The 12,792-nt window shown below is 45.0% G+C and overlaps 1 protein-coding gene across 3 annotated transcripts in view; it reads left to right on the forward strand.

The window, feature by feature from the left end:
* Positions 1-12,792, forward strand: part of VANGL1 (VANGL planar cell polarity protein 1) — a 46,807-nt gene that overhangs the window by 1,845 nt on the left and 32,170 nt on the right. For all 3 annotated transcript variants that reach the window (XM_064644421.1, XM_064644423.1, XM_064644422.1), the window contains exons 2-4: positions 6,158-6,450; positions 8,150-8,276; positions 11,430-12,037. In XM_064644421.1, coding sequence (XP_064500491.1) covers positions 6,368-6,450; positions 8,150-8,276; positions 11,430-12,037 — 818 coding nt within the window. In that variant the 5' untranslated portion in view covers positions 6,158-6,367. The remainder of the gene's footprint in view (positions 1-6,157; positions 6,451-8,149; positions 8,277-11,429; positions 12,038-12,792) is intronic.

Consider the following 12,792-nt stretch of genomic DNA (forward strand, 5'->3'; position numbering starts at 1 on the left):
CTTCTTTTAATTTCTCATTACCCTGTACTTCAGAATTTTCTGATTTGGGTCAAATTGAAAAACAGCAGTTATTTCCTCAGGGGTCAACACCTTTTCCTTTTCTCCTTGCAAGGACAGTATGGCATTGGCTTTGTACAGGTTTGAGCAGAAAGAGGGAGAGAGAGAAAGAGACTCTATACTGTGGAGTCCCACTGTGCTGTGTACTGGGGATTTGATTAGGGTCTGTAGACTCCTTTTTCATTCTAAATTCAAATAGAAAATCCAGGCAGATATGCAGTATCCTAAAGGGGAGGGGGTGCTCCTTCAGTAGAGAAACCTTCTGCAGTTTATAGTTCTAATGCTATCTCAATATCTTCATGCTGTGGCTAAAAGTAAGCTTTGAAAATGAGGTACAGGTGCTGCCTGTCTGAAGTGTCTTGTGAGACTCTTTTCTTTGTTTCAGTAAGGCTGTAGGGCTTTAAATGTCAATATGGAAAGCTATTCCTGTGCATAGTCCCAGGTGCTGCTCTAGTATGAGGGTGAGGCCACAATACCTTCTGTCGTGTTGCATGGCTCTGGGTTTAAGAGGTGCACTTGAAAATCTAGCAACACAGGAGAGACGTAGGGGCAAGGAAGTGCAAGCTTTCACCAGTCTGACACGATGGCACACGAGGAATAATTTGCATGATAGACTTGAATGCTCATTGTGCTTCAGAAACTTGGACAGCACAGATGTGGCTCTTGGAGTGGGCAAAGGACATCCTCCCAGGAAGTGCTGCACTGATGGATCATACGTAGAGAGCTTCCCAACTTCCAGTGTGTAACAGGGGGGCAAGAGGCTGGGGCTGAGTGCCTGAAAACACCGCTCTCTTGGGTGGTGGTTTTGCCTGGGTATTTCTCTTGTCAATTGAAACAGCTTTGCTGTGTTTTCAGACCTGTGTTGTTGCACGTTCTGATTAAACATGCAGGTGGATAAATAAATGAGGTGACTTTTCTTTTTGAAATATCCACGTCATGGACTAATGATTGTCAACCTAGGGGCTGGAAATTCCAAGGGGTCTATAAAGTCTTTCTAAGGAGTCTCTGAGGAGCAAAAGAAAAGAGAACCTATTGCTAGAGGGCTTGGATTTGCTGACTACTGAACATTTTATTTTTTGTTTTTAGATAAGGGGCTTGCAAATCAAGAGCCATCACCGCAGAGTAAAAGGCCAAAATTAACCTTATTTAATGACATGCAAACATAAATAGGAAACTTTTGTAAGAACCTTGTTTCCCAAAGCTCGTTGGCCGTTAAAACTGAATCTCTTGGCTCTGCAAGTAGAACTTCTGTGCTTACAGATCAAGTTGCTGGATTGGGGCCTGCTCAGGAAGTTCAAAAGCAAGAGGTTCCTGTGGCATTGCTCATAGGTCTTACTATATATGCAGTTGAACATAGCAGGTTACGCAACTTCTCGTTTTCCTGAAGTGAATAATAGGAATACGCTGCAGCAGTACCGTGCAGCCAAGCTAGTGCCAGAGTTGGAAGGCTTCCCCACTGCTTAGCCGTCTTTTAATTGTTTTTAGTCTTGAATCCTAACGCTGTCCCATAGCTCAGCGCTTGGGGTTCTGTGTGTTTAATTTGCAAAGCTCTTCATTCCACTAAACGAAGAAAAGAGATTTCTCGGCGCGATAGCTCGTGGGCATCCATTACCCTATAGACAGCTGGTGCTGTTTAACAAGCGAGGCTGACAGCGCTTGGAGCCGAGTGTGCGCACATCCTCACAGACACTTGTGGCTGCTTGTGCTCCAGATGGCACTTCCAAATACATGTAACTTCATGAACCGGGCTGGTAAATCAGCTCTAATTGATTGCAAGTTTTAAACGGAGTAAGATTGAAACTGTGCAGACAAGGATTTCAAAGATGAGCTGGTTTGGAGTTATTTGCCTCAACTTCACAGGGGAAAATCCATTGGGAAAGCATGGGATGTAAAAGAGTGTTCTTGTTCATGTTTGCTCTCTTTGATTTAAAGATGTAACTTGCTCTTTTAAATTTCTCTTGGGCTGAGAGCCAAACTGTGCTCCCTTGAAGATGATCACAAAGCAGACTTCGTTGGAAATGGGATTGGGCTTCCAGTGTGGAAAATAGCGATTCAAAAGAACTCTTCTTGAGATTTATGAGTATATGAAAAGAGGGAGTTACAATGAGTTCTGTAGCTGTTAGAAACTGTAATTACAGTGATCTCTGCAGTATTCAGGGGTAACTGCATTTCTTCACTGTTGTGCAGGATGCAGCAGTCCTCCTTGCTAGAACAGGGTCACAAAATTTCCTTTGGAGAGTCCTTACCATTGTTTTCCATCTAGTACTTGGCCTCCTTCTGTTATCAGTGAGTAAGGGAAAGGCAAAGTGAGAGTGCTGGCCCCACTGGGAGCAAAGTGCTGGGTGTGCAGTTATACAATTGTCGTGACTGGAACGGAGGAGGCGTTCCCATCTCCCCTCTAGCTGCTTGCTTGTGCTGCTATTCACCATGGTGTTGGTTTTGATGTTTTGGGCTGTGCTGTGAACTAGGTCACGGAAAGGATCCAAGACAAAAGCGTGGCAGGGGGGAGAAAAGGGATTTTTTGTTTTGTTTTCCAGCAGTGCTGTTTGCTTGCTGAGAATTGTGTTGACACAACCGAGAGTGGTGAACCGTGGTGCGGAGGTGGAAGCTACTTACACCAGCTTTCTTGTCAACGCTGAAATACAGTGCAACTGTACCCTCAGGCCAAAAGAGCTTTGTTTCACTCAGGGCCAGAAGCTCTGCAAACAGGCCATGCCTTCAGTGGAGTCCTGTGAGATGTAATGATCTTTTGTGAAGCCGTTTCAATTGGCTAAATAGGACTCTCAATTCACGCTTGTTTGTGAAGAGATGAGGCCCCAAATGATGGGGTTGCTGCGCAGTTGTCCTGGCCCAGAGGGGCAGGGTAAGAATCATTAAGTGACTTACTAGTTTAAAGACTGTGCTTAGTGTGGATATGGTTGTGTTATGAAGAATACATGTACAGCTTGTCACTGGAGCTCAGGCTATTGGGGTGGTGGCTAATCCAGGATTGACTTCTGTTTATGTCATTGGAAGAGCTTCAACCCAGAGACATAGTTTAGCATGTTAGTTGACTTTTGATTCCCTCCTTACCTCTTCCACAGTAGTTTCAGAAGCTTTTCTGGGGTAAGGCTGCTCCCCCTTCCTGCTGTAAAATACAGCAGGAGGTGGGTAACCTGCTGGGCTAGGCTATGAGGAGGGTGTGTTTGGACTGCACTCCTCCCTCCTTGGTTTCTTCCTTTCATCCTGCTCGGAGTGTCTAGCTAGCAGTCCAGACTATTCTTTGTTGAGCAAATCTAGGAAGCCTTGACAGTCAGCCTTGGTTGGGCACTAGACAGTGGTCTTCTGCTTTTTCCAGCTGAGATTGGGCAGACATATTTTGTTCCTGGCAGCCCTGTGTAAGTGCCTTGGCAGGAATATCTATTTAGCCACTAGTGTGTCCTGTGGTCAGGGCAAGGAGGAGGTGTGGAGTCCCTGAGTTCATCATAGAATCACTGAGGCTGGAAAATACCTCTAAGATTACTGCTTTTGACAGTGATCCAGGATACTTAATGTTTTTTGGGGGCCGCCTTGTTGACTTTTCACAGAGCTGTGTCAAAACCGTTGCTCTTGTTTATACAGAAAATGAAAGTTTGCGTGATCCAGCCTGCCCTGGCGTTCCTGTGTTGGTCTTCCCATGCCTGGTGCCCAGCACTGCCTTGCTTCATGTATGGTCAGATGGGCACTGCTTGTTCATGGTTCCTGTGTAGGCAGCCCGTGCATTTCCACAGCAGCCTCTACCTGCTGAAATGTTCTCTGATGCCTCCAGAGAAGTGTGATCCTGTGCTGATTGGGCAAGAGGGGTCGGAAGAGAAGTTCTGTTCCCAGTCCCTGTCTCAGCTCTCGTTCTTTTATCTGGGATTTTGGGGGAAAATTCTTTTGTGTGGTTAGAGGAAAAGGCTGGGAATTTATACTTTCCTAGAGGCCTATGAAAAATACCTAGACCTTACTCATGTATGCCAGCAGCATTCCTTGCTTTTCCTATTCATATAATGCAGTGGTGTGTATCTGTGAAGCTAGTGGTTGTTCTCAAAGGTACCCCAGTAACATCACAAACTGTGGTTTAAGACTATAATACTTGTCACCTGTTCAGCTGAGGGTGTTTCTGTTTTGTAATGCCTAATGACTGCAAAATCCTGTGTAGCCATCTCCTCTGTTGGTATCATAGTGCTTTTTGAAGTAGGGGGTGGTGGCCTCACCCTCATTTATCAGAGAAAGATAAACAAAGAGGAAAGATTTTTCTCTGGTTGCCTAGCAGGACAGTAGAGGTAAAAATCAGCTTTAATGAGTCCCAGCCTATTGCTGGAGCCATAAGCTACAGGCTGTGTGCAAGCCTAGGGAGTTAACAACTGTTAACATCACGTCCTAGGCTGGGAGATTTTATTCTTGTTACAGTAATGATGCCATTTTCCAAACTGTGCTGTGCCTTGGCTTTATGTTTCTCTATGTTTAAATCCATCCTCATTCCTTTCCTCCCAAAACCAGGCCTTAGGTTCCCATCCGTATTTGTCCTTTCTATATTCTCTGCTGCCTTTAAGTTTTCTGAAGGCACGCTATGCCCTTAGAGCTTGAGAATTCCGGTACACAAAAGATCCCCACGGCCTTCTCCTTTCCAAGAGCCCTGGCAAGCCCAAGTGCTGTGCAAATACCTGCAGCTCCAGATGCAGGGGGAATGCTTCTTTAGTTCTCTGCAGATTGCACCACCAGCCAAGAAACCTTATGGGGAAGAGGCTTTGTTCTTTGGCCCAGCTTGTGGTGGTAGAGCTCTCTGCTCTGTTACAAGCTTTTCTGGAGGTGTTAGTGGAGGAGTCTTATGGCTGGCAAGAGTAGTTGGCCAAAGCACGATTTCTGTTTTTGTCCCTCTGTCTTTTGGGAGGGAGAGGGCTGAAAGCAGTGCCTGTTTTATTGCTCACAGCTTTGAAAAGTGCTGTGAGCAGAAAATAACAGAGATCTAATTTAACGTTAAAGTGGTCTTTTGCCCACTCTGAAAGTACGGCTGTAGTCCTGTGTTGACTGGAGGCAGCAGTTGTCTGGGCAGAAGGCATGTGAGAATGCTTCTGTGTGCCAAAGGAGTGGTGGGCTGCACCACGGTACCTCTGTCCATTGCTGCAGCTCTTCCCTTTTCACCATTTACATGCATTTCCCCAAACCGCTGACTAACTCCATAACTCCCCTCCCCTCCATTTCTCTTCTTGCCTAATGCAGGATGGTGGGTTTGGAAAGTGGGCTGTTGTCTACCTTTCTTCCCCACAGGGTTCAGGGTTTTTAACATGTTGCGGTTGGGAATTGTTCTGATGTTGTTCTGCTCCTGTTCCAAAAATCATAACCCTCTTCTGCCCTTTACAGATGTGACTTGAGCTACTGTTCCAGATGAAAGTACGGTGTAAGAAGTGTTGGCCCATATAAGCTAGATGTGATCTCTAATCAACTCTCCCCAGTGTTATTAGTATGTGTATATATAGATATGATTTTTAATAAAATTGAATTCTTTGAGGCCCAAATTAGCTTCTGGAGGCAAAGGTTACAAAGAGAGGGAGGTGTTCACAGTGCCATTGATTGTATAGTAACTAATGCTTGTATAATGGGCACACCTTGCAGTTATGAAAACAAAGCAGGTTCAGACATGGTGGTCTGATCCTCCCCTGCATTTCTTCTAGGAAAGTGCCCTCCCCCCACCCTTTCCCCTATATATAGGCTATAATGCTCCCCTTCTGGGTCTGGGGTTATTTGGGCTGTATGTTACAGAGGTGAAGAGATGGGGTGTGAAAGCCAAACCTGGTCCTTTTTCTGTGGGTGAATTTTGGTATCCAGGCTGCTGAGCCTTCTCCAAGTCACTGTCCTAGAGGTGACCTAGAGGAATGGTCTAGACTCTGCAAAACAGAGATCCATTGAGTTTATTTAAAGCTCTACAAATGCATACATTTCACTAGATTGGAAAGAGAGGTATCAACCAGGACAAGTCTGTGAATCGGACACAGTGTGATAAGCGGTGACATGCGGCCAGAGTGAGGGAATTGTTGCAGTAGGAATGATGTCTTGCTTTTCTCTGAGTGCACTTCCATGCCTGTTTCTCTTTTCTTAGGTCAATTGTAAGAAGCCAAGCACCCTTCCTCCTCTCCCCTCTGATCGGATTCCTTTTAAAGTGAAGCTTGCTCAGTCTCTGAGGACCAGATCTCACTGATGACTGCGAAGCAAAGAGTACCCAGGAAAGCACTTTTACCACGGACTCCACCTCAGGAGCACCAGGAACTGACTTTCTAAATAAAATCTGTGCCCCTTCTGTGCAGACCCAATGTCTGCTGCAATGGATACAGAATCAACATATTCGGGATACTCCCACTACTCAGGTCACTCCAAAAAAGCTCACAGACAAGGGTAAGGAAATGTTTATTTTTAATTACTTACGGCTGTAAGCTAGGACATGTCCAGTGGGAAAAAAATTGTAAGCCAGGATGAAATCAGTGGGGCCACAGCTCTGGAGAAGATACAGGTGGAAAGTCCTCATAGGGAACACAGTGAGGAGACTGGCAGCTGCTAATTCAACCTGTTGGATGTATGCTGGGGTTATATGTGGCTAGAAAGATTGGCACAGTGCCAATAGAATGAAAATATCACTTAACTATGCTCTTAAAGTACAAGGGATGAGTACAGTCTCTGGGGAGAAGATATGTTAGACTTCCAAAACTGATAATTGCTGGTTGTTTTCTCTTCTGGTGCCATTTCTTTATTGTGTAATGTTTCCTGCTTCTCCCCACCTTCCTCCTAGCTACTCTGTTGATAGTGTGTTGGGGTTTTTTTAAATAGAATTTGAGTGGCACTTGAGTCAGCAACAAGTTCCTTTATCAGCATTGATTGGATTAGAAGTCAGATTTTTCTGAACTTGAATAGCAAGTCCTGTTGTGGTAGTTCAACAGCCTCAAAACCCATCTGCTCTGAAACTTCTGATTATATAGAAACTTTTTTTTCTTTTCTGCATCATCATTAGTTTTACATGCAAAATGTGTGCCACTTACAGTCTTTTCAGCTTGTTACTGAGCTGTTCCAAAACAATTTTGCATTTCGGAAGCAATTACCCTGTGTGGTTGGAAAAAGAATTCTTCCATGAAATGAAGTCTCTTTGCTCACAGTCCAGTTATTGAGTAAAACATCTCTTGTTTGCCTTTTTTCCCTTCTTTAGCACCTCCCCCCAATACAGATTGCCCTTTTAAACTTAGAATGTGGAAAGATGCCTTCAGAGTTCCAAAAACAACATAAAAATCCTACAGCCTCTTACTGTAAACTGGAAAAAGTCTCATCCCATGATACTTTTGGGCTTTGGTTATTCCAAGAGAGAGGCAGTGGAGAGAGCAGAGCTGGGATGCTCATGAGGATTAAGCCAGTCCCTAAGCACAGTGAGGGTCTCCGGTGCAAAGTCTGCTTTCCTGTCCATGTGGGAAGGGGGAGGAAAATATTGGTGAGCCGATTAGTAGGGCTTAATTCATCCTGAGACATTCTCAGATGAGAAGCTGTGAGGGTACTCTGAAAGTAAACACTGGCCTGGTACCCTTGATGGTCTTGCTTTCTTTGTAAGAGGTCAGCTTGGGGTTATTAACCACTGGAAATAAACTTCACCAATTGTCCTACAGTGTTCAGGTCATAGATGACAAGACTCTACACTGAAGGAACTAAAGCTGTATTGATTAGTTCCTTGTGTTAGCTGTGCATGTCCCTGTAAGACAGCTTATTGTAGGTGGAGAACTGTGTAAACCAGTAGATCCCAAATGGAGTTCCCAGTTGCTTGGAGAATGCAATGCTGTTTTAAGAGAACATGAGGTGGTGGGCGTGTACCTCTGTCCTTCCCTCTCCTATCACTGAGAGGGTAGTCTGTCCCAACCTCCAGGCTGTAGGCTTCTCTCAGGGCAAGGTCCCTCTCTACCTCTTCTAAAGCTTGTTTTGTCATAGATTGAGTAAAATTTGATCAAGAGATGGGCAAGCTTGACTATGACCTAGTGCTTAGGGCACCTGTTGCAGGTAGAGTTGTAGCACATTTCAGTAACTGGTAATGTTGTTCTCCTCTTCCACTCTTTGAAAAAAGGAGTCGGGACAGACACAAATCGCCACGAAGCAAAGATGGCAGTCGATCTGAGAAGTCCGTCACTATCCAGACACCTCCTGCAGAGCCGCTCCTTGGGAATGATGCCTCTCGGGCAGAGGAGGGCCAGGTAAGGAGCTTGTGAAAGAAAACATGGAGTGTGTTTTGTGGAGCAGAACACGTGGCTTATTGGCTCATGAGTAGGAAAAAAGCATTGCTTGTGTGCTGTTTAATGGGTACCTTTTATTCATGCATAAAGCCAAGGTCTCAAATAGTTTTGTCTTTTTCTGAGAGCATTATTTTTGACTGCACCAGTGCTGATGTGACGACTCCTTGGGCACTAATTTGCCTCTGTCTCCAGAGTGTCACCTGCCAAACTCTACAGAAACATCTGTTTCTGTCATCTCACTGTGCATTATTCAGGTCAACCCTTTCCACCTGTATGTATGTTTTAGTTTTTAAGCAGGATTTGCTCTAAGTATTTATGTAAAGTACATTAGAATCAGAATTCCAATATGGAAAGGAGTCAGGAATTGTAAAACTAGTGTGAAATAGCTGTGAAGGAGGGCGAACTTGGAACATGGGGTTAAATAAAGACTAGAATAGTGCTGCATTTAGATTGTACCTAGGATGGATCCAGTACCTCTCTCTGCTCTACTAGTTGATGTGAAGGTGCATGTTCATTTTCAAAGAATGGCTGATGCTGCAAGACATAAAATGCAAGAAGTTTCAGTATCTCCTATCTGGATTTGGGATGTGTTAAATCTTGGTTGTGGGGTTCCACCTCTGCCTTTAAAAAAAAAATATTGTTGTGCAGTTTCCACCCAAAGTGTGTATGGTGGTACTTTAGCAGTATTCATGTAGCTACTGGTGTGCTCACTTCATGTACTGGTATTTTGTAATCAGATGCTTGTTTTCACGAGTCCCAGCTATTATTTCGAATAGTTCTAAAGGCACTGGTGAATTTTTAAGCCCTTGTTTTCACACAGAACTCCTCAATTAAAGCCAAAGCAAAATAATTGATGCATGAACCAGACTTTTCTCTTAGGGAGCAGAGGGCACTGAGTTAGGTCCAACAACCATGTACCAATGGAAATTTAGACTCATATTTCCTCTCCTATGAGGAAAGGCTGAGAGAGGTGGGGTTGCTCAGCCTGGAGAAGAGAAGGCTCTGGTGTGACCTTATTGTGGCTTTCCAGTACCTGAAGGGAGCATACCAGAGAGCCAGAGAGGGACTTTTTACAAGAACACGTAGTGATAGGACAAGGGGGAATGGCTTTAAACTGAAAGAGGAAAGGTGTAGATTGGATATTAGGAAGAAGTTATTTACTGTGAGGATGTTGAGGCACTGGAACAGGTTGCTCAGAGAGGTTGTGGATGCCCCATCCCTGGAAGTGTTTAAGGCCAGGCTGGATGGGGCTTTGAGTAATCTGGTCTAGTGGAAGGTGGCCCTAATTATGGCGGGGGGGGTGGATTGGAGCTAGATAATCTTAAAGGTCCCTTCCAACCCAAAGCATTCTATGAGTCTATGGTTTCCATATAATTGCACAATTTTGCTTGTGCCACTTATAGTGGGAAGAGTTATAAGCAGTACACTGTGACTGTTGCCTGTTGTCTTCTGGGCTGTAGCCTCAAGCTGCTCTGGTTTCTGTCCCTTCTCTTTTCTGCGCAATTTTGCAGCTCATCAAATGGATGAAACTCTGCAAAACTATTTAATGCATAAACATAAAATAGTTGACATGCTTAAATTGCTTTACTGGCGATGCTGGTAAAGAGGGAAATGTGGTAGGAATATGCCGCTTTTTGGGACATACTACAATGCAGATATCTGTTCTGGAGCCTCTGCTTTGGTGAGAAGTAACTCAAAAAGCCTCTCATATTAATTCAAGATGCTGACTATTTGTGGTTGGTCTGCCTCAAAACCCTACTGCTCTAGGCATGGGAGGTATTCATGTCTTGGAGTGCATTAGAAGTTAAATCCCTAGAGTTGTTCAAAGTAGATGTGCTGCGTCAGTCTATTCCTTTCCCAAAGACTCTTGAAGACTCTTTCCTCTGGCTCTTAAAGAAGTGAGTAAAGGTTTAAAATGATGCCTGTGTCTTTAAAACAGATTGTTTGATGTGTAGTTGCAGAAGTCTGGGAGAAGGTGTAAATCCTATTAATGACACAGGCTACAGAAGATACACTGAGGAGGGTAGGAGGAAAAGAAAAAACCTTTGGTTCTGAATGAGCGTTGCAGCTACAAAGGTGTCAGGTGCCAAGCAACAAAGCACATGCCTTGCCACTCTTGCATTTGTGGGAAGCATCAGGAGTCTTGATGTGCATGAGTCACTCCAGCAGCAGCTGTGAGTCAAATCCATACATGCCAGTCTAACTCTTTGGCTCTGCCAGCAGCAGGAACGAGTAATTGGAGGCATCGTGGGATGGGAGAACCAACTTGCAGAAGTTCTCTAATGCTAGCTAGGGAAGAAATGAGACTTTCAGAAAACGTAATGTAATCTGAATCTTGCCTATGTGGTGACTGTGTTTCAGGTAAGCTTCTTTGTGGATAAGTGGCGTCTGACAATGTCCTGGATTGTAATACCAGAGCTACTTGGCAGTCTAGGATCCTCTAAACTTAAAAGCCCTGTACCTGAAAATATCCTCTGTAATTTGTTGGTTTAACTAAACTTTTATTACATTGTCAGCTATTGAGGGCAGTACTACTGTAGAGGAGAATAAAAGACAGTGAAGTGGAGGAACTTGCTGGAGGTGTGGTTGCTTCTGTTACGGATGGAAAAATAATGTGTGAACATGTTTTTGATTGTGTAACAACAACAACTGGCTTGAAACACTGAAACGAAAATTTCCCTTCCAGGTGCTTTTGTGGTGCACTTGCACTGCAGAATTTGTGGGCTGGAAGAATGCTAGTCCTTGCCCTGGACATGGGAACTGATGATTACTACAGTTTCCAAGATTTATATCATGTTACTTGTTAAGCATGCTGGAAGAGGAACCTCTGGGGTACAGTGAGTGGCACAGGAAGCTGAGCTACCTGCTCTACAGTTAGGGGGTTTTAACACCTAATGTTTATAGGCACTGGTTTGGGCAGGATGCTGTTGTTTCCAAACCTTTGCTAATTGTCAGAGTTGATTATTCAATATATTGAAGGTGTTGATTTTGCTATATATTTTTTCTGGGACTTAAGGCTGTCATAGCAATCATTCCAGGCAAGAAAAATGGAACACCTGGAAAGAGTAGCCTGATTGTTTCAATGTTATTTTTATTTATCTCTTCCTCCCTCAGGATGACAACTGGGGTGAGACCACGACAGCAATCACAGGCACCTCTGAGCACAGTATTTCCCAGGAGGACATTGCCCGGATCAGTAAGGATCTGGAAGACAGCGTTGGGTTGGACTGCAAACGTTACCTGGGCTTAACAGTGGCAGCTGTTCTCGGACTCCTAGTCTTCCTTACCCCCATTGCCTTCATTCTGTTACCCCAGATCCTGTGGCGAGATGATCTGGAGCCATGTGGTACTGTCTGTGAGGGACTGTTCATCTCTGTGGCATTTAAACTCCTCATTCTTCTGATTGGGACCTGGGCTCTTTTTTTTCGCCAACCCAAGGCAGATCTACCAAGGGTGTTCGTGTTTCGGGCCCTTCTGCTGGTCCTCATATTCCTCTTTGTGTTTTCCTACTGGCTCTTTTACGGCGTTCGCATCTTGGACTCGAAGGACACCAACTACCAAGGAATCGTGCAGTACGCGGTGTCTTTGGTGGATGCTCTGCTCTTCATTCACTACCTGGCCATTGTGCTGCTGGAGCTGCGGCAGCTGCAGCCCACGTTCACTGTCAAGGTGGTTCGGTCAACGGACGGAGAGTCGCGATACTACAGCCTGGGACACCTGAGGTAGGTACAAGCCCTTGAGGTCCAGCGTCGTAGATAAGTGTGACTGTGCTGTAGCGCAAAGCAGCAACTGCTTCTGAGTATGTGGTATCGCTGGTTTCTGAATCTTCCCCTGGAAGAATCCTAGAGTCCCTCCGAAGTTACCAAACTGAACTTCTCTTCCCCTCTTTGAGTGTGGGAGAGGTGGTCCTCGTTTCAGAGGAGTCCTGTGCGTTTCTGTAAGTGAAAAGAGTTGATGTCACGACCTTAGGATGGTCATTGGGCTACGCCTGATGAGATCTTCAAAATCCTTCTCTAGGCTTCTTACCCTGTCTCCTTATTGGAGGGAAGTGGAGAGCTGTGAGTCTGGCTTGTGCTTTTTGGTTGCATGGGCCAGGCTCTGCTTTGAGAGCAGCCCTTCAGGCTGTGCAGACCATAATTCAGAGCCCCCTGACAGCAGGCCAGTCCATGTGGCAGGGGCTGAAGGAAGAAGTAAGTGTCCCTGTGTGAGAAAGCATTCAGCAATCCAACGTGCTGTTGGAAATACCCATTTTCCCTCATTGCCCTTGCAGGTAAGACCCTTGCAAGGAATCTATGTAAAGGTCCCTTGGGTCAGGTCAAATGTGGTTGTTTGGATCACGTGTGTGCCTTTTGTGGCCAGTTGAAACACTTGTGTTCAGGTGTTTGTGCTTTGAAGCCTATTACTGTGACAGGCTGCAACTATCGTGAAGGGCTTTTCCAGGTAGCTACCCCATGGGATCTGAAGGCTGCTTCCAGTG

The sequence above is a fragment of the Pseudopipra pipra genome, chromosome 2, assembly GCF_036250125.1.
Source record: "Pseudopipra pipra isolate bDixPip1 chromosome 2, bDixPip1.hap1, whole genome shotgun sequence".
Lineage (NCBI taxonomy): Eukaryota > Metazoa > Chordata > Aves > Passeriformes > Pipridae > Pseudopipra > Pseudopipra pipra.